Source organism: Falco peregrinus, chromosome 13, assembly GCF_023634155.1.
Source record: "Falco peregrinus isolate bFalPer1 chromosome 13, bFalPer1.pri, whole genome shotgun sequence".
In the NCBI taxonomy this organism is placed as follows: domain Eukaryota; kingdom Metazoa; phylum Chordata; class Aves; order Falconiformes; family Falconidae; genus Falco; species Falco peregrinus.
In genome coordinates this window covers 1,268,842-1,295,115 of record NC_073733.1, presented here as the reverse complement: position 1 = coordinate 1,295,115, position 26,274 = coordinate 1,268,842, and the positions used below count along the sequence as shown (strand labels likewise).

General features: G+C 61.2%; 1 protein-coding gene across 1 annotated transcript; it reads left to right on the top strand.

The window, feature by feature from the left end:
• Positions 1 to 4,399: 4,399 nt before the first annotated feature.
• LOC101912681 (diacylglycerol kinase delta-like) lies at positions 4,400 to 26,111 on the top strand. The gene is given in 31 exon segments (XM_055818272.1): positions 4,400 to 4,541; positions 4,752 to 4,996; positions 14,358 to 14,468; positions 14,586 to 14,666; positions 14,892 to 14,996; positions 15,216 to 15,348; positions 15,541 to 15,647; positions 16,091 to 16,216; positions 16,361 to 16,463; positions 18,428 to 18,590; positions 18,675 to 18,783; positions 18,970 to 19,109; positions 19,250 to 19,331; positions 19,828 to 19,919; positions 20,166 to 20,265; positions 20,561 to 20,801; positions 21,104 to 21,202; positions 21,304 to 21,403; positions 21,895 to 22,002; positions 22,562 to 22,658; positions 22,748 to 22,855; positions 23,034 to 23,147; positions 23,349 to 23,483; positions 23,576 to 23,742; positions 23,852 to 23,969; positions 24,058 to 24,179; positions 24,181 to 24,244; positions 24,246 to 24,371; positions 24,462 to 24,567; positions 25,085 to 25,215; positions 25,664 to 26,111. Coding segments are annotated over 30 exon segments (3,561 nt in total). The 5' UTR covers positions 4,400 to 4,541; positions 4,752 to 4,798; the 3' UTR covers positions 25,739 to 26,111.
• Positions 26,112 to 26,274: the final 163 nt, after the last annotated feature.

The following is a 26,274-nucleotide window of genomic DNA, read 5'->3' as shown; positions in this document are numbered from 1 at the left end:
CACGATGCTGCTGCTGCTGAGCTGGCTCCAGGGTGCCCCAGTTCACCCCAGCACACCAGGGCAGCATGGATGGGCATGGCTGCCGTCCCCTTGCTGGCAAAGCACCTTTCTCGGGGCCTCTGTGTGCCAGCCGGGCACCAGGGAGCAGGGCCTGGTGCCTCAATCCCAAGCCAGGGCAGCGCTGGCCCCTGCCCACGCGTGGCAGCCCCACGATCCCCGGCAAAAAGGGGGGAGCCGCAGTGCAGGGCCAGTGTCGGCCGCTGGGTGGCACCAGCACACGTGTGTGAGCAAGCGCGCGCGGGGTGGGCACGTGTGCGCGCACACACAAGCGGATGCATGAGAGCAGGTGTGTGAGCACACGTGCGTGTGGGTGGGCATGGGCATGCATCAGCGGGTGACATGTTGGAGCACATGCACATGCGTGTTGGTGCAGAAACACAGGAATGTGCTTGTGTGTGAGCCCATGCATGTGCTGGTGAGCACATGTGCACAGGGGTGAGTGTGTGAGCACACACCAGGGTAACGCAGGAGCATGTAGGTGCATGGCTGAAAGCATGCTGATTGTGAGCACGTGGCTGCGTGAGGGAATACAGGCACATGCGTGTCAGTGCACACAGGTGAACACATGCGTGAGCACAGGTGAATGCATGCGCACACATGAGAACACAGCTGAACGCGCACACACACAGGTGAATGCAGGAACACGCACCTGAACACACATGCACAGACAGATGAGTACACACCATACATGTGAGCACACGTGCTGGGAGGAGCACAGCCCCATGCCAGGGAGCACAAGCACCAGTGGCGAGTGACTGCACATGTGGGTGAACACACAAGGCTGAATGTGTCCATGTATGTGTGTTGTGCACATATGAATGCATGCACATGTGTGTGTGCACACAGGTGAGCAAATACACAGGCAGGTAAGTGCACATGGGTGAATGCATGCATGTGTAGGTGTGTAGGTGTGTGTGGGCACGGCCACACGTGCAAGCCCATGCATATGGGTAACTGCAGGCATATGGGGAGGGGGATGCATGTATTTGTGCCCCATAGTCTCCATTCGAGACTTGCTTGCCCCTCCATGCAGCTCCTACTGCTGCCAGGCAGGACCATGGACCCAGAGCATGGGATGCAGCCAGGCTGCGGGGTACCAAGACCCTCAGTGCCTGCGCTGGATGCAGCCATGGGGTGGGGGTCCTGGGGTTCCCTGTGTGGGACCCCAGGGGAGCTGCAGGCCAGCAGGCTCACTGTAGCATGCAGGGCTACTGGGTCTCCCAGAGGTGCAGAGAGAACCCAGACACACTGGGGTAGCCCCTGATTATGCTGTCTGGCTCACCATCACTGTAACCGCTCCATTTTACAGTTCCCTAGTCCATATCCCTGTATCCCACGCCCTCGGTCCTGAGGGACCAGGAGGTGGGGGAGGATGAGGACATGGGGGGGTAGCGATGCTCCAGTGAGAGCCAAGCCCCCTGCCCCCCCCCTCCCCCCGTGTGAACCAGGGAGTCCCAAAATGTGGAGGTCCAAATCCCGCAGCAGGTCCCCCTGCCCCCTTGCTTATTACAGCCCAAAGAGCAAAGCCACACACAAGGTGGGGGATGAGGGAGACCCAGGCCCTCTGCCCCTGGGTGTGGCCCATGGCGGGGTGGGGGGATGTGGGACTCTTGTCCAGGCCTGGTCATTTGCCAGCATGGAGGTCACAGGGCAGCAGTGGTTGAGGGCTGGGCACCAGGGGCTATGGGTCCCCATACTACGAGGCCAGGGCCATGTGCATGCTGTGGGGTGGAAAGAGGAGGGCCAGGCCCTCTCTCCCTCCCCATGGTATTTTTGGGGGCACTCCCATATGTGTGCACACATGCATGTGAGCTCCATATACACACCCTGGAGCGTGTTCCTATACAAATACACCTTTGCAAGGTGTCTGCATGCATGTGCACCATAGAATCGCAGAAGGGTCTGGGTTGGGATGGATCTTTGACCATCTAGTCCAACCCTCCGGACAGGGACATCTCGCACTAGATGAAGTTGCTCAAACCCTGCCCCCCACCCCCAGCCTGGCCTTCACCAGTCCCAGGGATGGAGCATCCACAGCTTCTCTGGGCAACCTGCTCCAGTCCCTCAGCCCCCTCATCGAAAAACGTTTCTTCCCTATGTCCAAGCTGAATTGCCCTCCTTCAGGTCAGAACTGTCGCCCTTGTCCTGTCGCTACAGGCCTGGTAAAAAGTCTCTCTCGGCCCTTCTTCAGATGTTGAAACGCCGCAGCAAGGTCTCCCCGTGGAGCCTTCTCCAGGCTGAGCAACCCCGGATCTCTCAGCGTCTCCTCCTAGCAGGGGGGTTCCAGACCTCGGACCATTTCTGTGGCCACCTCTGGCCCCGCTCCAACAGGTCCGTGTCCTCCTTGCGCTGGGGACCCCAGAGCTGGGTGCAGTGCTCCCGGGGGTCTCACCAGAGCGGAGCAGAGAGGGAGAATCCCCTCGCTTGACCTGCTGGCCATGCTGCTGGTGATGCACCCTGGCTGTAAGTGCACATTGCCGGCTCATATAGTTTGTGTGCGTGTGTGTGTGTGTGTGTGCACACAAGTAAGTGTGTGGAGGCATCAGTGCATGTGCTCATCCATGCCTGTGCATGCCCATGCATGTGTGGCCATATGCATATGTAGTTGCATAGAGGCAGTGCGCGTGCTTGCCTATGCCTGGGATGCGTATGCCTGTGCATGTATGGATGTGTGCAAACATGTGCATGGCAGCAGTATTTGTGCTCACCCATGCCTGTACATGTGCATGCATGTGCCTGCATGGGTGTGGGCACATGCACATACATGACATCAGTGCATTTGCTCGCTCATGTCTGAGCACTGCATGCTGATGCATGCATGGGTGTGTGCACATGTATGTGCATAGCCACAGTCTGCATACCTGCCTGTGCCAGCCATGTGCATGCCCTTGCATGTGTGGGTGGCGTACATGTATGTGCATGGTGGTGCCATGTGTGCTCACCCATGCTCATGCACATGTACGTGCACGGATGTGGTACAGGTGCCGTCCCATGCCTGGGATGTGCATGCTTGCTCATGGGTGCCTGCATTCACACATATGGGCATGGCAGCTATGTGTGTACTTGCTGATGCCCACGCACGCGCCTGTCCATGCCTGCGGGGACAGTGCACATATATGTGCGTGGCCATGGTGGCTGTGCTCTCCCCTGCCTGCACATGTGCTGGCCCTTGCCTGTGTGGGCGGCACACGCATGTGTGCATGGTGGCAGTGCGTGTGATCGCCCATGCCTGTGCATGCGCCTGCAAGAGCGGTGCACCTGTGTGTGCCCAGCGGCAGTGCATGTGCGTGCCCATGCCCAGGCTGAGCATGCCTCACACATGTGGGAGCACGCACATGCATGTGCCCGGCGGTGGTGCATGTGCGTGCCTGTGCCAGGGGTGTGTGTGGGCGGTGCACACGTATGTGCGCGGCGGCGGTGCGAATGCCCGCCCGTGCCCGCGTGCTTGGGGCCGTGCGTGGGCCGCCCGTGCCGCGATGCGCAGCAGCGCCCGCCGCGCCGGAGCAGGCCGGGGCTTGCGGCGGAGGGGCAGGGCCGGGGCTGCCTGCAGAGGCACATCCCGGCGGGGACGCGCTGCGGGGCCGGGGAGCGCTGCGGGGCGGCGGGCGGGGGCCGGAGAAAGAACGACCTTGCACAAGCAGCAGCGGCGGCTCGGGGTGTGCAAGGTGTGTGCGCGGGGGGTGGGGGCAGCCGCTCCGCCTCCCCCTCCCGGGCGTGCTGCGGGATGCTCGGCGGAGACCCGGCAGCCCCGAGCTTGGTGGGGTGTGTGTGTGCGAGGCCCGCAGCGAGGGGGGGCTGCACCCAGGAAGGGGGGGGGGGGGGGGGGGCGGCAGCGCTGCGGTGCCCTCGCTTCCCCCCCCCCCCTCCGAAACGCTTGTTGCTGCGCGGGGATACGGCACCACGTTTGCCGGCAGCCGCGGCGGGGGGCGGCGGAGCTGGCCCGCGGGAGCTGCGTGGGGCCGGGCACAGCGCCGCGGCCACCCCGGGCCCGGGCCCGGCAGCCCTGCAGCCGGCCAGGTTCGTTCGCCCAGGTAGGTGCCCTCCAAGCCCGCCTGCAGCCCCCGGGCGGGCGGGGATGCCGTGGGGAGATAGCTTCCCCCGCATGCGGGGACTCCCGCACCGCACCGCCCCCCCTCCCACCCCAGCCCCTTACCCAGCCCAGCCCACCCGCAGCCACCTGCTTCGGACTGGCGACCCTCGCGCGGGGCCGGGAGATGCTCCCAACCCTTTCCGGCTGCCGGAGCAAGGCGGGCGGCGGGAGGCAACTGCTGCTTTTCATGGAGACCCCCCTTCTCCCCTTCTCCACCCCCCCACCCCCGCCGCCCCCGCCGGCCACGAAGGGCAGCCCACCGCCCTGGGGACGGGCACCAGAGGAGGAGCTGGCGCAGGCTGGAGCAAGGGAGGTGCACTCCAACGTCGGGCACAGGGTGGCTGCAGTCTCCCACGGCGGAGCAAGGGACGGTGTTGGGATGCCAGGCAGGGTGAGGAAGAGTTGGAACACCGAAAAAAGGCGAGGAAGGAAAACTTTGCCTGCAAGCAAGCCACCCTGAGAGGCATTCCTGGACGAGGAAGCGCCATCTCCCCTGATTTCCAGGATTGCACCTCCCAGCTGGCTGAGCCGTAGAGTGTGAGGGGCTGTGCAGCCCCTTTCAGGGATCTTCCTCCACTCCTGTGTGTCCTTGTCCTCCCAGGGCTCTCACAGGAGGTGGCAGAGACCTGAGCCAAGCCAGGTGGGAAGATGGCCGAGAAGCTGGTGCCTGGGGACCTGTTCCTGAGGAAGATCCGGGAATCAGTGTCATCCTTGGACTCGGACAAGCTGGCACCCATCTCACCTGAGGCGGGTGGTGAGGAGTCGTCCGACAGTGAGGGCGAGCAGGAGGACAGTTCCCACAAGCTCATCCGGAAGGTGTCCACCTCAGGGCAGATGAGGAGCAAGGTCAGGGGTGCGGGGGGCTGGGGCGAGGGGCTGGCTGGCATGCAGGGTCCCTGCTGACAATGGGGGTGCGGGGATGGGGGTTGCCCACTCTGGGGTGTACATCAGTGCCAGGCACTTGATGTTTGCAGATCCAACCTAGCCAGGCCTGGGGCAGTGCCAGGAGGGATCTGGCCCCCTGTGGAAGGGCACATGGAAAAGGTGCAGACCCCATGGTGGCAGGGTTAACATTGGTCCCATGGGGCCGTGGAGCATGGATTTTACCCCACTGTTTTGGAGACAGTTTCTCTCATACCCAGACCATGGACACACACACACCCCCCCTAGCCTTCATCCCATGTTGGTATCCCCTGGGTTCCCCCCACCTGCCCCTGGAGAAAGGGGGCTCTTTCGGGAAGGCTCTGCCTCATGGATGCTCTGGGAGTGAGATTTAGAGTTCTTGTGGGGCCATGGGCTCCTGGGATCCCACACCCTCCTGCTGGCATTGTGCATGCCAGGCCTTGTGGGTGGTAAAATGGAGCCAGCAGCTCTCCTGGTGCCCCAGATTAATTCAGCAGTGCCAGCTCCCCTGTGATCCCCATTCCTGCAGCCTCCAGTCACCTGTAGTGGTTTGCTGGGTAGATGGGGACACCTCTGAAGTCAGATGTGACACTCTTTTGCCTCCCAGCTGCTGGCATGAGGGCAGCTTGTGTGTGTGTGTGCAGCTTGCTCAGGGGAAGCTATTTTGGTAGGACCTACAAAAATATGGTGTGTGGGGTGCCTTCTGACCAAACAGAGTGGGTGGCCATAGGTGTCCTAGGTGGGGATGGTGAAATGGCCAGGCACCTCCTGCCTAAAAGTTCAGGGGAGAAGTAGCCTGGGCTGAATGGCCAGGTGGGAAGGGTTTGTTCGAGGGGAGGAGGTTTGGGGATGGCGTTCTGGGGAGAGGGGATGTGGGCACGACTCATGGAGGGAGCAGAGGTGGATGCTGTGGGTGACATGCTAAGTGAGTGGTCCCCTTGCATCCACCTCTTGGCTCCAGGAAGGAGGCAGTGGTGTGAGTCAAGGCAGTGCCTGCAGTGCCAGCGGGCACACAAGGGCTGCCGTGCTGGTGCTGCCATGCTGAGAGGGGTACCCTTGCCCTGGGCTGTGCCAGAAATCCAGCTCCCATCCACGCTTCGTTGTGCCAAGCTTGGCACACTGGCATCAGAGGGGCAAAGGGCATTTGCCCCAGGGTGCGGAAGTTGCAGGCTCCCAACCCAGCACCATGGGGTTGTCCGGCTTGGTAGGAGACATTTCCAGGGCGGGTGGTGCTGAAGGAGGCTTTTGGCGAGTCCCTCTTACTGCTCAAGGAATGTGCCTCAGTTTCCCCTTCTTTGGAGCAGAGTATCTCCTCTGCCTGCTCTGACCTGGCTGCCAGGTAGGTGCCATGGGCTGTGCCAGAGTGCAGGGTGCTGTGCGGTGTACATGGTGGGAAGCCCCACTGGTGGGCAGGGTCCTGGGGATGCTGGGTGTTGTGTGCGAGCCCTTAGGACCCTCCTGGAGGGGCGGCAGCAGCCACTGGGGTTTACCAAGTGGCATTTGCTGTGCCATAGGGTTTTACCATTCCGTGGAGCACGGGGAATGTCACAGGGAGTCATCAATGCCAGGAAGCTCAAGAGAAAAGGGCAGATGGCCAGGCCTGTGCCGGTGTCCTGCAGCAGCAGCACGGGGACATGAGTGCGCTGTGAGCCCCCAGCCCAGGCATCAAAGCGCCTCTGTTGCCATCAGCAGGTCTGGCCTCGCCAGCTGACAGGCTGCGCATGAGGAAAGGCTGAGCTGCCAGCTCCCTGCCTGCCACGTCCGTTGCCTGCATCCTGCCTGGAGTTGGCAATTAGCCATGCAGGAGGTGATGCCATGCAGTGTGCCGGGGGAGGCAGGCATTGTGATGGATGGGCAGGCGGAAAGGACGCAGTTGGGTTAATGGTCCGTGGAGCTGGGAGAGAGGAGGAGAGAGGGGTGAGAGCTGGGCAGGGCTGGAGCTGGAGGGGGCTGAGTGCAAGCTGTGTGTGCACACACCCCCCTCCCCAATTTAGGTGTTTTCAGTGTTGGGGTTCAGGGGTTTCCCTGAGGATCCCTTTGCCTTGGTCTGGATGGACAGGACCATGCTTACTAGCCTGGCTCCTCACCGAATGGGCTCCTTCCTTCCCTATGGAGATAAGGATTTTGGGAAGCAATTGCTACTGCCACCCAGGTCAGTCTGTCCCTGTCTCATAGCTGTGCCATGGCACACACGCTGCACATCTCTCTGGCCATGACCATGCTGCAGCCGGAGGGGTAGGCAGCACATGTGTTGCAGCAGGCAAATTTCCAAGCTTCTTCAACATCCCTGTGCATCTGTGTGGGGTTGGGATGGTGGGGGAGGCATTGCCAGCACCCCAGAGACTGGAGCAGGTACCTAATTAGCACACAATTAATGAGGGCTGCAGTTCCTAAGAGATAACTGGATTAGCAGTGGGGGGCGGGAGGGGCAGGCTGGCCTATTTTTTGGCCATCGGTGGTGGCTGGGGTGCTGGATGGGATCTATAGGAGCCTGCCATGTTGCAGGGCTGGGAAGAGTTGGGACTCCCACTCCACTGCCCACCCACACTGACCAGGGGGACCCTGGTCCCTGGTGATGTGAGCAAGCAGCTTCCCCCACTCCTGTGTGTTGTCCAGCCCCATGGGGACAGGAACAGGTGAGGATCATTTTGGGATCTGCTGAATCCATCCTGACTGCTGGTCCCTATTCCCAGCACCACCCTCCTCCCAAAATGCCTGTTCCCCCATCCCTCCACAGACGTCCCCATCAATCATGCCTCCCCACTCCACACCCCCAGCCTGGCTTTCTCCAGACTGTAATTGCCAGGGTGCCCCATGGGGTGCTTTGTGCCAACCCCATGGGGTGCTTTGTGCCAGCTTCGGTGTGGAGGCGGTGAGGCCATTGTGCTCAGTGACAATGACAGCAGCCAGGCACAGGTGCCCCTGCTGGGCTGAATGGCCCCAGGATGGATGGGGTCTTGCTGCCACCCCCTCCTCCTCCTCCTCGCTGTGGCTGGGAGCTGCCGGTTGCCTGTGCCAGGTTTTGGGAGTACAAGGGCAGAGCGGGAGGGGGATGCTGAGCTGCACCCCGGCACTGTTCCCGTTAGGGCTGAGCATGGAGGGAAGGGGTGATGGGGAAGGAGGGGCACTGGCGCTGAGGTACACCAAGACATTTCAGGTGCTGGCAAGTGTGTGCGTGGGTGTGGGGGACACATCCTGCCCACGTGGGCTCAGCTCCCGGGGGCGCTGCCCCGGGACGGGCTCTCCTGGCAGCTGAGTGGAGGCGGGGAGTGATCCGCCAGCCCTGCTTAGTTTGGCTCTGGCTGCAAAGACCTGCAGTGAGCAACTGGTCCTGGGGTGCTTGTAACAGAGCTGGGGGGCTGCAGGCCCCAAGGTGGGGTGCATGCCAGGTATAGGAGCATTGCCTACAGGTTGAGCACAGCGTGCATGGCTGTGATGGGCAGGGGCATGGCTTGTCTGCCGTTTAGAAAGGGGCATTGTGTACCCAAATTCCTGATGCTGGGGGACCCAACAAGCATCTTCCTGGGGGCTGGGGGAGGTCAGTGGGATTATTGCTACCCTGAGGAACAAGTGCTTCTGGTCCTTGCTGGAGGCACTGGGCACCCTGCAGGCTCTGGGTGCCCTGGGGGTGGGGCGAGCAGTGTCTGTGGCTATAGGCGTGCTGGCACAGCTGCAGGGGCCCTGGTGGAGTGGTGCTGCAGAGCCAGGCTGTGGGGGGTGCTGCCTGCCGAGGGCTGGATCCGGGCTAAAAGACAAGGAAAGCAAGGTAGGGCTCCTGGGGCCAGGCCTGGAAACCTGCATCCTGCAGTGGAGGGGTGGGGGGTGTCATGTGGCTCCCAAGCAGTGCACCCTCCTGGCTTGACACTGGTGAGGGGCTGGAGCGTCTCAGATGGGGAGGGGCTGGGAGAACTGGGACTCTTCAGCCTGGAGCAGAGGCTAGAGCCAGAGGGGCCTCAGCAATGTGGATAAATATTTGAATGGGAGGGTGCAGCAAAGAGGGAACGGGGCTCTTTTCAGTGGTGTCCACCCATGGGACAGCAGGCCCAGACGAAAAAATTGGAAATTTCAACTGAACACAGGAAAGCACTTCTGCTGTGAGATTGGGCAAAATGCTGGCGTGGGCTCCCAGAGCAGCTGTGTGGTCTCCGTCCATGGAGATATTCAGAACCCACAGGCTGAGTATCTCCATGATCCTGGGCAGCTCCAGCTGACCCCTCGCCAAGCTCCATCCCCAGAGCTCCCTGCCAGCTGGCACCCCAGCTGTGCCCCACATTGCTCCCAGCCTGGTGGCGCATGGCCTGCCAGGGGCTAGCAAGGGGACTAGCTGGTCACTGGGTCACCCCCGGCAGTGGAATCATACTGCAGGGCACAGTCATGCTGCCTGGTACCTTCCCTGCTGAGGAGGCTGCAGCAGGGCAGGGGAGGTTGGGCTTGCTTTCGTTAATCAGGGCTTGCTGGGCTGGTGCCTGGGGTATAAAGATAACCCCAGTGTTGTCAGCCGGATGTTTGTGAGGTTTCTCAGATGCACTGCCCTCTCCCTGCTCGCCTTTTCCATTATGCAAGCACTACTCTCACCGTCAGTGGCTGGGCAGGGTGGGAGAGCTGTGTCGGTGCCCACCGCTAGCTGGGCATGAGGGGCAGGGGGGACTGGCACGGGGCGGGCTGGTGTGGGATGCCTGTTGGCAGGATGTTTGGGGATTGATGTGGTTGTAGCTAGGGAAGCACGAGCTAATTGCTAAAAAACAGCTGAAGGTCATGACTGCTAAAGAATGAGGTATAGAGGGGATCGCCCTTCTGGGGGTTCCCTCCCTCATTCGTTCCTCTCCTCCCTGTTAATCCTCTGATCCCTTTTGATGGCTTGAGCAGCGCATCCTGGCACCATTGTAATGGCATGTCAGGACCAGTGCTGGAATCTCCTTTCAAGGATCCCCCCAGCACTGGGAAGGGAGATTTGGGGTCCTGCAGTAGCAGAAGACTACATTCTCAGGGAGCACAGTTGCAGTTGAGCCTGTGGGGCTGTGATACCCTGCAGGCACTGAGTCCCCCAGCTACCCAGTTCCGGAAGAGCTCTGCCGTGTCGCAAAGCCTGATAACGTTTCCAACCGACTCCAGCCCACAGGGTGCCCAGCAGATGCTGGCGGCCCTGCAGCTGGGCTCTTTCATACCGCCGGCTCTCCCCTGCTGTCCTGGCACCCGCCAGCTCGGGGTGGGGGATGAGCTCTGACCTGACTGGACCATGGCACATGCCCAGTGGGCTGCTGCGTTTGGAGGAGGGCAGCTGCACGAGATGATGCTGGTGCAATGCAGGTCAGTGTACTGGTGGGTGTTTGGTCCCCTCTCTTCCTCCCCTGATGAGACATTGTGCTGCCATGGGGCCAAGCAGATCCCATGGCTGCCACCCACCCAAGCTGGGTGGCAGCTAGTGCGGTGCTCACCAGCCTATGTGCCAGCATTCCTGAGTAACAGCCTTTCTGGCTCTTCTCTGGCAGCTCCTTCGCTGTCCCAGCTGATTCCAGCAGGAAGGCTCTTCCGCTTCAGCTGTGGTCAAACCTGGCTGCGCTACGGGTTCTTCCTGGGGATGGTGGTGGCAGAGCTGGGAGAGCAGGGTGGGGGTTCAAAGCAGCATCCTGGGGTTCTGCCTTAGGGCTGAGGGAAGAGCTGGCCTTTTGGGGTGCACCCTGGCCTGGAAGAAGGCCTGCTGGGGTGTGGTACCGGAGGGAGGCGAGCTGCCCTGGGCTGCACTTTAAGCCCCCTTGCTTGTGTCAAGCAATCAAGGCATGATGGCGCCTGGGGACCAGCCCAGTCCTGATGGGGCACATGGCCAGTGGCCAGCCATCCTCCCAGGGCTGTTTTGAGCTGTGTCCCCTCCAAGGCCCTGGCGCTGGCTTGCACTCCACCAGCTGTGGCTGAGCTGGAGGTGGCAGCTTCTCCACAGACCCTGGGTGGTTTTGTTCTTGGCTTCACCTCCCCACCCTACGTCTCTGGGACCCTGCCAGTGCTGGGCACATCCCAGGTGGTGCTGAGCTCCCTGGGTTGGAGAGAGCACGGGGGGTCCCTGAGATGGGGCCAGGGAGGGCTGAGGAAGAGCCCTTGCAGAGGGGAGCTGGCCTCAGACTGTGGCCAGGCAGGTAGCGCATCGCTCTGGGCATCAGCATTCCAGGTTGCCATCTCTGTTGCTGGGATGGAGTCAGTGCTGGCTTCACCATGGCTCCCTGCAATGCTGGATGGGGCTCACCAGCCAGAAGAGCTGTGGATGGGGTGAGTGGATGGGCCAGGGCTCAGTTCGGGGTGCAGGTGGTGCGCTGCCCATGGGACTGTGCAGTGGCCAGCACAGAGTTCCTACTCTAGTGGCTGGGGGCTATCAGTGTCCCCAGAAGTTTTCTGGGAGGAAGGGGCAGCACCTACTTTTTGCTGTGGGTGCATGGCTCCTGCTCCTGGGGGCTATAGGGTACCTAACCCACTGCTGGCTCCTCTGCAGACCAAACCAGAGCTCCAGGGTCACCACAGCAGGGGCCATGCCACCCTGGCACATTCCACTTGCTGCTCACCCTGGGTGCTGGCCTTTGCCTTCCCCACCCCTTTCCTGATTGTGAAAGGGAAACAGCAGGCTCACTCAGTGCTGCAGTGTGGCTTCCCACCATATGGCTGGGTCTGCTGGTGGCCTCAGCTGCTGGTGACCTCGTCTGCCAGGTGCCTCCCAGGTCTCCTCTTGTCCCTAGTGCCAAAAGCAGGGGTCCAAAACTGCTGAGCCACCTGGGGAGATGCTCCCAGCACATGACAGCACTGGGTGCTCCTGGCAGAGACCCATGAGCAAAAGATCAGGTTTGTGGGGGTGGCTCACCCCAGCAAGACACTGAAACAACACTGTGTCACCCCAGGTAGGGTGACTCGTGCCTGCCCAGGCAGCGTGGCATGGCCAGGCTCCATGGCTTGTTTTGGAGAGGAGACATGCCTCATTTTCGCCAGGGAGTGAGCTGGCTGGCTGGCCCCATGCTGGCAACACTGGTACTGTGCCCCATCATGTCAGTGCTGGGGGTGATGGAGCCTGGACAGGCAGCTGCAGACCTAAGGGGTTGTGTGGCAAGATGCTGTGCATGGCAGGGCAGAGGTCTTGGGCTTTGCTGCCATGCCTGGGGTGCGCCAGACATGTTTTGGGAAACACCCAAGGGTAGGCATAGGGAGAGGTGCCCACCAAGCTTCTCTGCACTAGCTTTGCCACCCCATGCTGGGATGCTGGTGATTAGTTAGTCTGCACTAGGGGGAAACTGAGGCATGCCCCCCCCCGCCCTGCCCCAGCAACATCCGCAGCACTGCGGGTGTTGTAAAACTCTAATGGGTGTTGTGGTGGAGGTGGTGGTAGCTCTGCCTTAACCTGGGGCTGGGGCAGTGGTGGCAGCTGTGTCGCTTTCCCTGGAACGGCTGGACTGACATCCTGGGGCTGGGCAATGCCTTGTTGCCTGTGGCTGCCAGAAGAAATTGCTGCAGTGGTGCAGCTGGGGGCATTTCAGTTCTGGCCCCCTTGCAGGAGGGGATGCTGTTCCCCTGGGCAGCCTTCCTGTCTGCATCCTGCCACCTGCATGGCCCTGGAACCGGGTAGAACTGAGTGCCCATGCCTTGCTGCAGCCACCTGCTGTGACAGCACCAAGCCACCATCACAGACCTGTCTCTTCTTCCTTCTTCTTGTGATGTTCTGCTCCTCACCACCATGGGCTCCCCTACAGCACTCCTTGCCATTACATGCTGCCTGTCCTTTGCAGCAAAAGCAATGATTGCAGCAAACCCAGAGCCTGTGGCTGCATCTGCTGCATGCAAACATGTACGGTGGAATTGGCACTTGTGGCTGGATCCCACCTGGCCATGGCAGGACCCTGCCCTGTCTCCTCCTCATGTTGGGCAGGGACTGCTAGGGTGCATGGCTTGTATGTGCATTTGTGGGTGGCAGCTGGACCCCCCTGACAGGCCTAGCTTCCCTTACTGGCTGTGTTGCAGCCTGGGCTCAGGGCACCTCTGGATTCACCATCTCCTCTGTGTGCTCTCACAGCCAAGAGGCTGGGGAGGGGACTCAGTGGGTCCTTGGGTGCTGGCACTGGGGACACCAGAGATGTTTGAACCTGCACCGACACTCACAGTCAGTATGGGGACCATCCATCCACAGTCAAACCCTGCAAGTCCCAGGGGGCCAAAGCGTTGACAGGGAGCGATAAAGGGGTAAAACATCCCTTTCTGAACTTGGGGCTGCAAGCTGAAAGACAGCTGGGGACATCCCAGTGTGTGCCCCTGGTGGGCTCGGGGAGGGGTCAGGTATATGGGGGAATTGAGGCTTGGGGAGCATCCCAGGTGGTGTTTTGGCTGCTTTGTAATCTTGGGGGCTCCTGCTACTCCTGGTGCTCTGGCCATTTTGTTTGGAGTGGTGGGGCAGTGGGTTAATGCCGAGGCCAGGGGCTGGTGTGTTTGCAGGCTGGTGGGTGCCTAGGTGCTCTCTTGCAGCACGTGCGCTGGGCATGGGAGCACGGACCCCGGGGCTGCAGTTGTCTCGCGATGCCCTCAGTGCCCAGTGCTAATTTGCTATTAAATGTGCCTTGTTGTCATGTGCTGGGATCTGATACAACCTCTGTTGCAGCTAATTGCAGAGGAGCAGCTGAATGGGGCTGCCGGCAGTGTTTAAAGAAGATACAATCAAAGATTAGGCAGTGCCAGAGCATCTCTGCCACCCCACTTGGCACAGGCTCATAGCCACATTGCAAACACTAATTAATTGAGCCTTGTAAACACCGCTGTGAGGAGGGTAAATATTGGCAGGTGCTGAGGATCAGGGAGAGCAGAGGACTGGCAGCCAGGCTGCAGGGATGTGCTGCGCTGCAAGGGGATGCTCTGCCTGTCATGGGCTGTCCTCAGACCCAGATTGTGCCCTCTGCATTCCGGCCATCTGCTCCCCAGACCAGAAAAGCAGCTGGGGCCACAGTGCCTGGGTAATGCCACCTCCAGGACACAGTCCTGGTGGCTCTGGAGCATTGGTGTCCCCTCCAAGGGAGCTCTCTTAGCCTCAGCTCGGCCCTTGGCTTCCAGGGAGCTGCAGCACTTCAAGCAGCTGCACCCAGCAGCGTCCTCCTGAATCACATAAAGTGCCAGTGCCCAGGGTGTGGTGGATGATGGGCATCATCTACTCTGCTACATCCAGCACAGTGTGAACCCCAGAATGTCCCATCTGTGCTCTGGGCACTGCTTAGCTCCTGGGGACCTAGGGGCTGGCATCACGGGGGGGTCCTGGGGGCTGCGGGAGCTCACAACCCTGTGGTCTCTGCAGAAGAGCGTGAAGGAGGGGCTGTTGCTGAAGCAGACGAGCTCCTTCCAAAGGTGGAAGAGGCGATACTTCAAGCTGCGGGGCAGAACGCTCTATTATGCCAAGGATGCCAAGGTGGGCTGGGGTGGGGAGGCTTCTAGCATGCTCAGCCAGGGGGGCTCGAGCCTGCAAGCCCGGGGAGGAGCCTGAAATCCCTGTGTGGTGACTGGGGCTCTGGTTTCTTCCCTGCAGTCCCTGATCTTTGATGAGGTGGACCTGTCTGATGCCAGCGTGGCTGAGACCAGCACCAAGAACATCAACAACAGTTTCACGGTGAGGGAGATGCAGGGCTTACTGCTGTGCCCCCAACCTTGGCACCTTGTGTGGAGGCACTGCAGACCCCCCCCTCCCCACGGATCCATGGGACACCTGCAGCCTGGCCTCGTGCTGCTGGGGGTGGCCCTGGTGGCAGTGCACTGGGTTTGCTGGGGGCTGCTCTCCCAGGGGCTGGCTGCAGCGTGGCCTCGCAAGGGGACACGGGGCTGGTGGCTGTTGCAGGTGATCACACCGTTCCGGAAGCTCATCCTGTGCGCAGAGAACCGGAAGGAGATGGAGGACTGGATTGGTGCCCTGAAATCTGTCCAGAAGTGGGAGATCCACGAGGTGACATGGGCTGGGGGCTGCTTGTCTGCAATTGGGTACTGCTCAGGAGCAGAGGGTGCCTTGGGCTGCTGGATAGGAGCTGCTGCCCTTGGCACAGCCGCGTGGGGAGGACAGGAGCTGGGAGTGGGGCTGGGTAGACTGAAAGGTCTGGGAGGGAGGGAGAGAGTGCCAGCTGTGGGTCCCAGGGGACTGATGGGGCAGGGCTGTGCCTCCCAGCAGGCCACGCAGTTCAACATGGAGCACTTCTCGGGCATGCACAACTGGTACGCCTGCTCCCATGCCCGCCCCACTTTCTGCAACGTGTGCCGCGAAGCCCTCCCAGGGGTCACCTCTCATGGCCTCTCCTGCGAAGGTCAGCACTGGGGTCCTGCTGGGCAGTGGGCTGGGGCCAGGACCAGGGCAGGGAACTCTCTCCAAGGCTGACCTGGAGTGTGTGGGGTGATGCCCACCAGCTGCTGTCACCAGCTGCGGAGGGGTTGGGGACTAGGGCTGCACATCCCATGGGGACCATCCCTGCTCTTCACTTGCTCCCTCCCCCATGCAGTCTGCAAGTTCAAGGCACACAAGCGCTGTGCTGTCAGAGCCAACAACAACTGCAAGTGGACAACCCTGGCCTCCATTGGCACTGAAATCATCGAGGATGAGGATGGGGTAAGCGAGGGAGTTCCTGTGGGTGACCCTGGTGGGGCAGAGCCACCAGCAGAGCTGGCCTTGCTGTGCCTGCATCGGGAGCAGGGGGGACCCTGGCACCTTGCTGTCCTCTGCACTCTGTGGCTTCTGGGCTTGGCTCTGCAGCGACATGCCCTGGGGACATCTCCTGCACCACCCAGCATCGGGATCCCTTATTGCTCTCCAAGTCCGGCCGCACCCAGATGTTTTCTGGGGACACCCCTGCCCTGCCCCACATGCTGGCAGGCAGGCAGGGACAAGAGGGTACGGGAGGGGTCCCAGGGCTGCCTTGCCTCGATGTGGGGCATCATCCCCTGTCCACCTCTTCCATGGTGCCTGGGGAAGGGGGTGGCCCGTGTCACTGTCTCTCAAGTGTGCAGGGGCAGCAGGGGTGGTGTGCCGTAGGCGACTGCCCCTCTTTGCAGGTGGCCATGCCCCACCAGTGGCTGGAGGGGAACCTACCCGTCAGTGCGCGCTGTGCCGTCTGTGACCGGACCTGCGGAAGTGTCCGGAGGCTGCAGGACTGGCGGTGTCTCTGGTGCAAGGCCATCGTAAGAACGTGTCTGTCCCTGTCATCCCCCCACATGGCACAGACAATGCTGCCCCTCCTGGGTGCATCGCTGGGGAAACGGAGGCTGGGGGCTTGGGTGCTGCATCCCCGAGCTTTGCTTATGCATGTGTCCCTGTGTCCCCAGGTTCACAGTGCCTGCAAGGAGCTCTTTGGCAAGAGGTGCCCCCTGGGCCAGTACAAAGTGTCCATCATCCCGCCAACTGCCTTGAACAGCATCGATTCGGATGGTGAGTCATGGAAAGGACAGGGCTGAACTGCGGGTGGGTGGGACAGGCTGTTTGTGGACAGGGCTCTGAGCTCCTCTGCAGGCTTTGACTTGTGGCACTGTGTGTGCTTTTCTGTGGGGTACCAGAAACACCACCATCAGAAGGCTCCAGAGTCAACACCCCTCCCTGCCACAGGCTTGGCTGAAGGCTGCTTGTTGCCTTGTGCTCTGCCCCAGGGTTGCAGTGGTGCCATGCTTTGGGGTGGCACTTCTTCCCCACATGTGGCTTCAGTTGCTCCTGCCAGGCTGCCCCTTGTGGTGGCCCTGGTCATGGTCCCTCTGTGCTAGGGTCGGCAGTGCCATCCCTGAGCCCCTGACATGGGGTGCCTCCCGTTGCAATGGTTCAGCACCTTGCAGGGAAGGATGAGGCCCTTGTCTGGGTTATTGCTCAGCGTCTGAAACTCAGCTGGTTTTTGGTAGTGCAAAGCACAGCTTCCCCCCTGATGTGGGTGGCTGCAGGATGCTGGGGGGAGAAGCAATACATGGCCTGAGGGGACACCACCCCCATCCCCCACCCCCCCTCCTTGCTACCATCTCCCTCGCCCTCTCCGGAGGTGCCCAGATGGCCTCCGCTGAACAAAATATGTTCTTCTCCTCCGGATATTTCTTTCCTCTTTAATGATTTTCACCACTCGGCTCAGTCAGTGGCTCATCTGCTTCATGTTACTCATCAGGATGCTGTCAGGGTAACCATCACGCAGCTTCTCCTCTGGCTTCAGAGCTGTGGCTGCTTGCGGCTGGCTTCCCCCATAGCGGCTCTGCCCTGTCAACTGGTGTCAGCACGGCTATGGGGCTGGTAGCTGTGACTGACGCCAAGCCCGACTGTGCTCTGCTACTGTGGGAAGCAGCCTGGCAAGGCCTCAGCCCTGCTCCTCTTGTGGTGCTGTCCCCTCCCTGGCATATGGGTGCTGTTGGCAGTGGGCTCTTCTGCACACCCACGCTCTGACTCAGTGGCTCCCAGTGTTTTGCTTTGCCGCTCTGCTCAGCCGGGTGGGGAGTGGGGATGGAGTGATGCCTGCGCTGGGTGGCGGCAGGCTGCGGGGATGCTGCTCCTCATGCAGTGGAGGCGCTGGGGCTCCTGGTTGCACTCTGCAGGGCTCTGGGCGCAATGGCTGTGGGGCTGATGCTTTCCCTGCCGCAGCGTTGCTGATCTGCCAAGGGAAGGAGCCAGCAGCGGGCACCAGCCTAGGCCCATGGCCCATGATGGCCAAGATGTGCTTGAGGCGGGTGCAGGCTGTGGGCCAGCTATTGATTCTCCTCTGCCTCGGGGACATTTCATTCCTCATCTCATTTCTTTAAAAGCATGGTGCTGGCTGCCAAGCCTCCCAAGGCTTCTTCTTCATTTGCACCCACCCCACCAGAGCTCTGGTATGAGCAGGTGGTGGAGCTGAGGGTGACAGTACAACACCTCAGGTCTGCGGCTGGTCCCTGTGGTCATGCTGGCTGCCAGTGCCACCCCTGGGGAGCACCCCTAGGTGGGAGTGTGCCCTGTTCCGATCTGGTTTTTCTGGGTCAGTCCTGGCTGGGCTGTTGGCACAGTGAGGAACTGATCCTCTGTGTGCCCACCACCACTGTCCCTTTTGGAGTGGGAGGCCAGGGACATGAGTCAGCTCAATGACACACTCTGTGCCTGCACGGACAATGATGGAGCAGGAACCTAGTTTGGATCTGCCCTAGTGCTAGCCTTGCCCACCCCTATCCCACCACACTATATTCCCATACCTGTTGCCATCTCTTACTCTTCCTCCCACCCCTCACCATCCCTGGGAACCCTGATCGCTGTCCCTCCTGCCTGGCCCCAGCACCCTGTGGGCTGGGCACAACACAGCGTGTCCGCATGGCCTCTGCTCTCCTAAGATGTCTCTGTCAGTGGCCTTGTGGGGTGGGACCCAGGGCTAGGGGCTCACATGCTTGTGCTCGCTGCAGGTTTCTGGAAGGCCACCTGCCCCTCGACCTGCTCCAGCCCTCTCCTGGCCTTCATCAACTCCAAGAGCGGGGACAACCAGGGCGTCAAGTTTCTGCGCAAGTTCAAGCAGTTCCTCAACCCGGCCCAAGTCTTCGACCTCATGAATGGGGGTCCACACCTGGGGTAAGCACTGGCCTGGGTGCCCTGGGGTTGGCCCCAATGGGTGCCCAGCACAGCCCTCAGCCCATCCCTCCTCTCCCCGCCCAGGCTGCGCCTCTTCCAGAAGTTCTCCACCTTCCGGATCCTGGTGTGTGGGGGAGATGGCAGTGTGGGCTGGGTGCTCTCTGAGATTGACGCCCTTGGCCTCCACAAGCAAGTGAGCAAGAATGCCTGGTGTTGCTGGTGCAGGCTGGCACCATCCCATGCTGGCACCCGCTGTGGCTGGGAGCCCCACATCTGTGTGTCCCTGTGTGCTGCAAGTGATGGGCACAGTGGGGCTGGGGGTATCATGGGTGCCCTTGGGAGCTGCTCTGAGCCCCCCAACCCTGTCCGTATCCTGTAGTGCCAGCTGGGTGTCCTGCCCCTGGGGACTGGCAATGACCTGGCACGGGTGCTGGGCTGGGGCAGCCTGTGTGATGATGAAACTCAGCTGCTGCAGATCCTGGAGAAGCTGGAAAGAGCCACTACCAAAATGCTGGACCGGTGAGCATGGCGTGGGGCATGCCTCTCTGCTTCCCCTCGTCCTCAGCACCTCTTGGGCAGCCTGTCCTTGTCCCTTGCCCATGTGTCCCTGTGCCGGGGTGCCAGGAGGTGGCAGGCAGCCTGTGGGCTCTGCTTGGCAGGTGGAGTGTGCTGACCTATGAGGCCCCCAAGCAGACCCCCCTGGCCCTGAAGGAGGAGGAGAACGGGGACTCCAACATCCAGGTGGGCACCATTGGGGATCGGGGGCTTAAGATGGGGGAGCACAGGCTAGGGGGCAGGTTCCCGTTCACCCCATCAGCTGGCTGGGGAGCACACAGAGTGGGATTGCACAGGGAAAGGACAGGCTGGAGGTCCCTCGGGACTGGGGCTGAGAGGGGGCTGGCAGCCAGCTGCATGTGATGAAATGAGTCTGGCAGGTCTCAGCCTGGCATGTGCACTTGGAACAGGCAGCAGGGTGAGGCAGAGCTGGCCTGCTACAAGCAGGCTATTTTGGACTCTTCTGTGTGCTCCCCCTCAACCTCTTGTCTCAGTTTCCCTCCTGCTGTGGCTGAGCATCCCCTCTGCCTGGCAATGTGGGCATGGCTGCCCTCGGGGCTCAGGGAGTGGGCCAAGGGGGGCTGTTCACCCCTGCTCCAGGGCTGACTGGGCAAGACTCCATCCTGGAGCGGGGCATCTGGCAGGGTGTCATGGCTCCAGATGTCACCCCCTGTGCCCCCAGGCCCAGATCTCCCACTACGCTGACTCTGTTGCATTCCACCTGGCCAAGATCCTGGAGTCGGACAAGCACTCGGTGGTGATCTCCTCTGCAAAGTAAGGGAGGGGGCAGTGATGGGGTCCAGGAGCCCCCCATGCCAGGCTGGGGGCATGTTCTCAGGGATGCTGAGCCCTGCCCAGGCCAGGCTGTCCCCTGTCTGGCCACCAGTGGCTGCTGTCTGTGCTGGTACACAGTGAATAGTGCTGCCCCTCTGGAGCCGCAGCAGTCCCCTTCCAGCTGGCATCTGTGCCCAGCTCACCGTGCTGTGCCCCCCTCCACCCACCTGTTGCTTCCTTCGGCAGGTTCCTCTGTGGCACCGTCAACGACTTCGTGGCCGAAGTTGGCCGGGCTTACAAGAGGGCAACGGAGAACAAGCAGGAGGCAGAACTGATGGCACGGAAGGTGGGTTGTTGGGGAGCTGGAGGTCTGGGGTGTGCTAGATGGCACAGACACAGCGGAGGGGCTGGCAGGGTCTGCTTCAGTGGCCTGTGCCCTTGCTGTACATGCATCAGGGTGCCCAGGCAAGCATGAGGAGCCAGGCACTCAGGGTCCCCAGCCAAGCACAGAGTGTCCAGGCAAAGATGAGATGCCCTCGTGCTTGGGATGCCCAGGTGCTATGGGTGCCCAGGGAAGCACCCAGCACTGGTGGGGGGCAGTGGTTTGTGCCAGCATGCTGAGTGTGGTGGGTGTCCTGCAGTGCGCCATGCTGAACGAGAAGCTGGACTCACTGGTGCGGGAACTGAATGAGGAGGCTCAGGCCATTGTCGTCCCAGAGGGAATGGTGCAGACCACCCCTGCCAACACCAAGGACCAGGAGAAAGGTGGCAGCTTCAACCCCAACCCCATGCCTCGCATCTTCAAATCGAAGGAACAGCTCATGCTGCGGGCAAACAGCCTGAAGAAAGCCCTACGGCAAATCATTGAGCAGGCGGAGAAAGGTGAGGGGGTGGTGGGGGCTGGCAGCTCACATGGCACTGCAGCAGCCTGGCACGGGCTGCGCAGCCACCGCAGTTTGGTGCTGGACCCGTGCCTTGGTTTCCCCATCTGGATCCTTGGGGTAGCAGCAGTGCTGTGCAGTCCAAGGGCATCAGCCCTCTCTGATGCTTGGCACAGCTGGGGGAGGCCCCCAGAGTAGGGCAGAGGTGCCACCCTGGGCCCTGCCTAGCATGAGCCCACCGGGCTGACACAGGGATGGAGCACAGGGCCATGCTCAGACTGTTATGCCCCTCTTTGCATCCAGCTGTGGATGAGCAGAACAAGCAGACCCAAGCCTACCGGGGCAGTGTGGGCCCCAGCAAGGACAGCTCGGAGGAGCTCAACAAGGAGGAGGAGAAGCTCAGTAAGATGCCAATGGGGCATGTGGGGTTTTGGGAGGGCATGGGGGTGAGCTACAGCTCAGAGTAAGAGCCAGTTCAGCAGCTGCCTCTCCCCACCGGCCAGGCTCTCAGCAGGAGGTGGTGACCTCCGTGTCTTCCTCCATCATCCTAGACCGGCCGGACACCTTCAGCAGTTTGCAGTTCCCTGAAGACTCCAGCACCCTGTGAGTCTGGGTTCCTGCTCACCCCAGGGACCCTGGCTCACCTTTGCTGCCCATCACAGAGTGGGAGAAGGGCTAGGACCATGCTGCCTCTTGGACACAGCTGCTGGGGCATCCTCTGCTCACCAGTGTGGCAGCCCTGGTGCCCAGGCCTGCCTGGCCTGGCGGTGCCTGTGCTGGAGAAGCCAGCATGTGCCCAGTGCAGGATCCCTTGCTGCCACCCCCTTGGCCAGCATGGTGCTCATGGTGGGAGCTTGGGACATCATCCACCTGCCCAGTGTAGGCAGGTCCTGGGTGTGCCACGGGTGTACCACCACAGGGACTGAGAGGGTCCAGCTGTCCCTGCTGGCTTAGGTCAGGCTTCCCAGTGCCAACCCCTCCAGGAGCTCACACTACAGCTCTAATGGGTTTTATACCCTGTCCCCCAGTGCCAGTCCAGTGATTGCCTGTGGGCAGCATCCTACCAACCCACTTGCCCCGTTTGCTGCTTTCAGCCACTTCTCGGAGAAATGCGTCATGAATAACTACTTTGGCATTGGCCTGGATGCGAAAATCTCTCTGGAGTTCAACAACAAACGGGATGAGCACCCCAAGAAGTGCAGGTTAGCTGAAATCCCCCCGATTCCCCCAAGAAAAACGTGTACATCTCCCTCCACCACAGCGCTCTGGTGCCTGCAATACGAGGGACCATCAGGATGCTGAGAGCCGTGGGTTTGGCTCGGGGCTGCCATGCCTGGCTGGGGATCCCTTCCTGTGGCAGGTTTTCCACCTGCCCCCAGTGCCACGGTGCTGGGGTGAGCATCCCTGGGTGGGCAGCAGACTGCAAACACCCTCGGGAAAGGGGAGGAAGGCTGCTGCAAAGTTGTAGCTGCTGATGCCTCCTGGGTGCGTGAACAGGCACAGGAGGACTTGGTGGGGTTTACCCCCCCTGCACCCAGCTAGAGGAGACACTGCCGTGCTGGTGTCTGTGCGTCTGGGTGCCATGTGCTACAGCCTGCGTCTCATGGGAGGCAGCAGGCAGCCCCCCTGTTCTGGGAGTGTGGAAACCCAGACAGATGCAGGGCAAGCAGTGCAGGCCCAGTGCCTCGGGGAAGGTGCAGAGCCTGCGGCAGGCAGGGGAGAGCCCACAACCCCTTTCACCTGTCCTGCTTTGCCCTGCAGCAGCCGCACCAAAAACATGATGTGGTATGGGGTGCTGGGTACGAAGGAGCTCCTGCAGCGCACCTATAAGAACCTGGAACAGCGAGTGCAGCTGGAGGTAGGGGGCCAGGGGGAACGGGGAATGGGGGGGGGGGGGGGGCGGGGAGCAGCGCAGTGGCGCCCCCCAGGCTTAGTCTTCTCTTGCAGTGTGACGGGGTGCCCATCTCACTGCCCAGCCTGCAAGGCATCGCTGTCCTCAACATCCCCAGCTATGCTGGGGGCATCAACTTCTGGGGAGGCACCAAGGAGGACAATGTAAGCACCAGAGCATTGGGGTGGGGAGGGGGGCACAACGACTTCCCAAAGTCCCAGTGAATCTGGAAGCCCTCAGGCAGGGGCCTGGGGTGTCCCTGCCTTGGGCGCACACAGGGGAAAAATCTGGGTCCCAAAACAAGCCCAGTTTCAGGGTCTCACTTGTACTGGTCCTCTACAGAACTTTGGAGCTCCATCCTTTGATGACAAGAAGCTGGAGGTGGTGGCTGTCTTTGGCAGCATCCAGATGGCTGTGTCACGGGTCATCAATCTCCAGCACCATCGCATTGCACAGGTAGGGGCAAGGGACTCTGCGGGACCCCGTGAGGTGCTAGAAAGCTTTTGCTGCACTAGCAGAACCTGGAGCGATGCGTCTCAGCTTCACTCCTAGCTGGCACTGACATGGTGCTGGGAGGCTTTTCAGCCCCAGCAGAGTGGCTGAAGCCAGTGGCGCAGTGCCAGCTGTGATGCCAACACTAGGCTGGCTGCCCCACAGTGCCGAGTGGTGAAGATCACCATCCGGGGGGACGAGGGTGTCCCTGTGCAGGTGGATGGAGAAGCCTGGATCCAGCCACCTGGCATCATCAAGATCCAGCACAAGAACCGAGCCCAGATGCTCACAAGGGACCGGGTGAGCTCGGGGTTGCACAGGCTGTGCGGTGGGGCCATGCCAGGGCATGGGGAGGTGTGACAGGCTGAGGGGGCCACCTCTGTCCTTCACAGGCATTTGAAAGCACCCTCAAGTCCTGGGAGGACAAGCAGAAGGGGGAGAGCTACCGAGCAGCTTCCCGGCCGCGGCTCAGCTCCCAGCAGTCCATGGAGTACCTGACCGAGGAGGAGAGCAGCCTCTTGCAGCAGGTCTTGCAGGTTGCCGAGACCCTCATTGCCAGGTCAGGTTGCAGGATGGGGAGGTGGTGGGCATGGTGTGGAGGGAGCTTCACTGTGGCCACCCAGTTACATGGGTCTCCTAGTCCCAGCTCCAGCTGCTCTCACCGACAGGATCCACGAGGCAGCCAAGGCTCATAAAGCCATGGAGCAGGAGCTAGCGCATGCTGTCAACACCAGCTCCCTAGCGCTAAGTGAAGCCCTCTCCAACAAAGCCACAGGCACCTCAGAGGTGAGCTGGGGCTGGGGGTGCAAGGCAGCCTTCACCCAGCTGCCCCAGGGTCCTGCCACTCAAGGCATCACCCCTCCATGCCCCCCAGTTTCTCAGCAGGAATGCGGCTGTGGAGGTGGTGCTGAGCATCAAGGAGCTGTATGCTGAGACCAGGGCATTCCTGGAAGGGAAGGTGGTGAGTAGGGGGCTCAGGGTGCTCTCCAGCCTCCCAACAGGTGTCCGTGCCCTTGGCCAGCTCCTTTTGGGGTGGCAGCAGGGCTGGGGATGGTCCCTGTCCCCCCACAGCTGGACTCACCCCAGGAGGAGGAGGCACTGCACAGCCCCCTGAGCATGCTGGGCCAGGAGCTGCAGAGGCTGCTGGACATCCACTGGCTGGGGCCCATTGCTCACCCTGCTGAGGAGGTGGGTGCACAGGGACTGGGGCGAGGGCCATAGTTTACTGGGTGGACCCCAGTGAGGCTGTAGCACCCTGCTCAGCCTGGCTTCTTGCAGGAAAGCACTGGTAGCACCAACAAGGGAAGCTTCAAGCTTCGCCTCAACATCCCCAAGCCCAGGAAGGACAAGGTGCAAAAGCAGAAGACCAACAGTGCACTCCCAGGTAAAGCAGGTGGCACACTGGGGAGGGGGCAGGCACAGCCCACACTGGAAGGGACCCCCACATGCTGACCTATCCATTGGCCTCACGTACTGGGCATGCTGTGGAGGGACAGGGGAACAGAGTATGTCCTGGCTGCCTGGGGATGTCACCAACAGCCCCTTAGAGCTTAATCTTTCTGCTAACGGACATGCAGAGCCCCCTGCCCCTGTAACTCCACCACCCCTGCAAGGGGGACAAGGGGGCTATGGTACAGCTCAGCCCTTCAGGTAAGTCCCTGCCCCAGGGCTGCGTGGCTTGTTGTGGGGTAGAAGCTTGGATGCTCCATAAGTAAGCTAAGGAGAGGAGAAACCTCTCCAGCCTGAGCCTGTGGTGTCCTCTGGCCCTGCCAGAGCTGGGGGTGGGAGCAGGGATGCTGGCCGCAGCCTGCCACCACCACTGCCCTCAGCTGCCTGCTCTGCTGCATCCAGCTGCCTCTATGGGGGCCCAGTCCACCTCTGTGGTTTTTCCTCCCTGCTAGCGGACAAGTGGGGCTCCGAGGAGGTGGCAGCTTGGCTGGAAGCACTTGGTTTAGGGGAGTACAGAGACATTTTTGTCCGGCATGACATCCAGGGCTCTGAGTTGATACTGCTGGAGAGGAGAGACCTGAAGGTACAACTCCCTGCTTGTGCCCACTGAGGGATCCCCAGCCCTGGGGAGGACAGTGTCCTCCATCCCTCCTCTCCCCATCCCTCATGCAAAGAGGGGAAGGCAGGTGCTGACCCTGTCCCCATCCCTGCAGGGATGCCCTGCACCACTTGCTTGGCTTGCACACAGAGGCTGGAAGCAGGGGAGGGGGTTGGTCCTAGCCCTCCAGCTTGCACTATTAACATCTGCCCAAAGTGGGATCAACAACACCATGTCCCCTCCTGCACCCAGGCAGGGGGACATGCTTGCAAGAGGACGGAGGGCTCCTAGCAAGGACCATGTTCTGGCAGGGAGAGTGAGCATGGGGAGCTGGGCTTTGCATCCTCATCCTCCACCCTGCGCCTTTACTGCCAGCAGGAACCAAGGGCTGACCCCCTACAAGCATGTCAGCTCCCTTCTCTCCTTCCTGCAGGACCTGGGGATCACCAAAGTGGGCCACATGAAGAGAATCCTCCAGGCCATTAAGGAGCTCAGCAACCCACCCTAGGCCAGTAGCAGGGCAGCAGCCTAGCCCAGGTGCTGCCCCCCTAAGGACTGGGGTTGGGCAGGGTGGCTCCAGGTCCCCGCCATGCCCCATGTGTGTGGAGCCCACCTGCTTGCCTCGCTTTGTCTGTTCATCCCCTGGTATCCCTGGAGCCGCTGCTTCTCCCCAAGCCCATGGGGCTGGAAACACTAAAGTGGAGGTCTAGCCCTGCAGGCAATGCGGCATGACCCCCTAGTCCAGCCCATGGCAGGGTCACTACAGTAGCCTGGGCTGCCATATGTGTGCCCAAGCTGGGGCCAAAGCAAAGATCCCCCTTCCCCACGTGGGTATTTAAGCTGTGTAAATATTTGGAGAAAAGATACTCATTGCTGCTGTTTGTGCAGTGTCATTACTTGGGGGAAGGTGAGGGGTGTGGGGAGGGTGATGGGGACGTGACCCCTTCTGGCTTTCACCCCTCAGCTTCCAGCTCTCACCCCTTCCTGCTCCCCACCATGTAACACCCCCTACTTGCTCTCTCCCCCAATACAGCAAGGGGAACT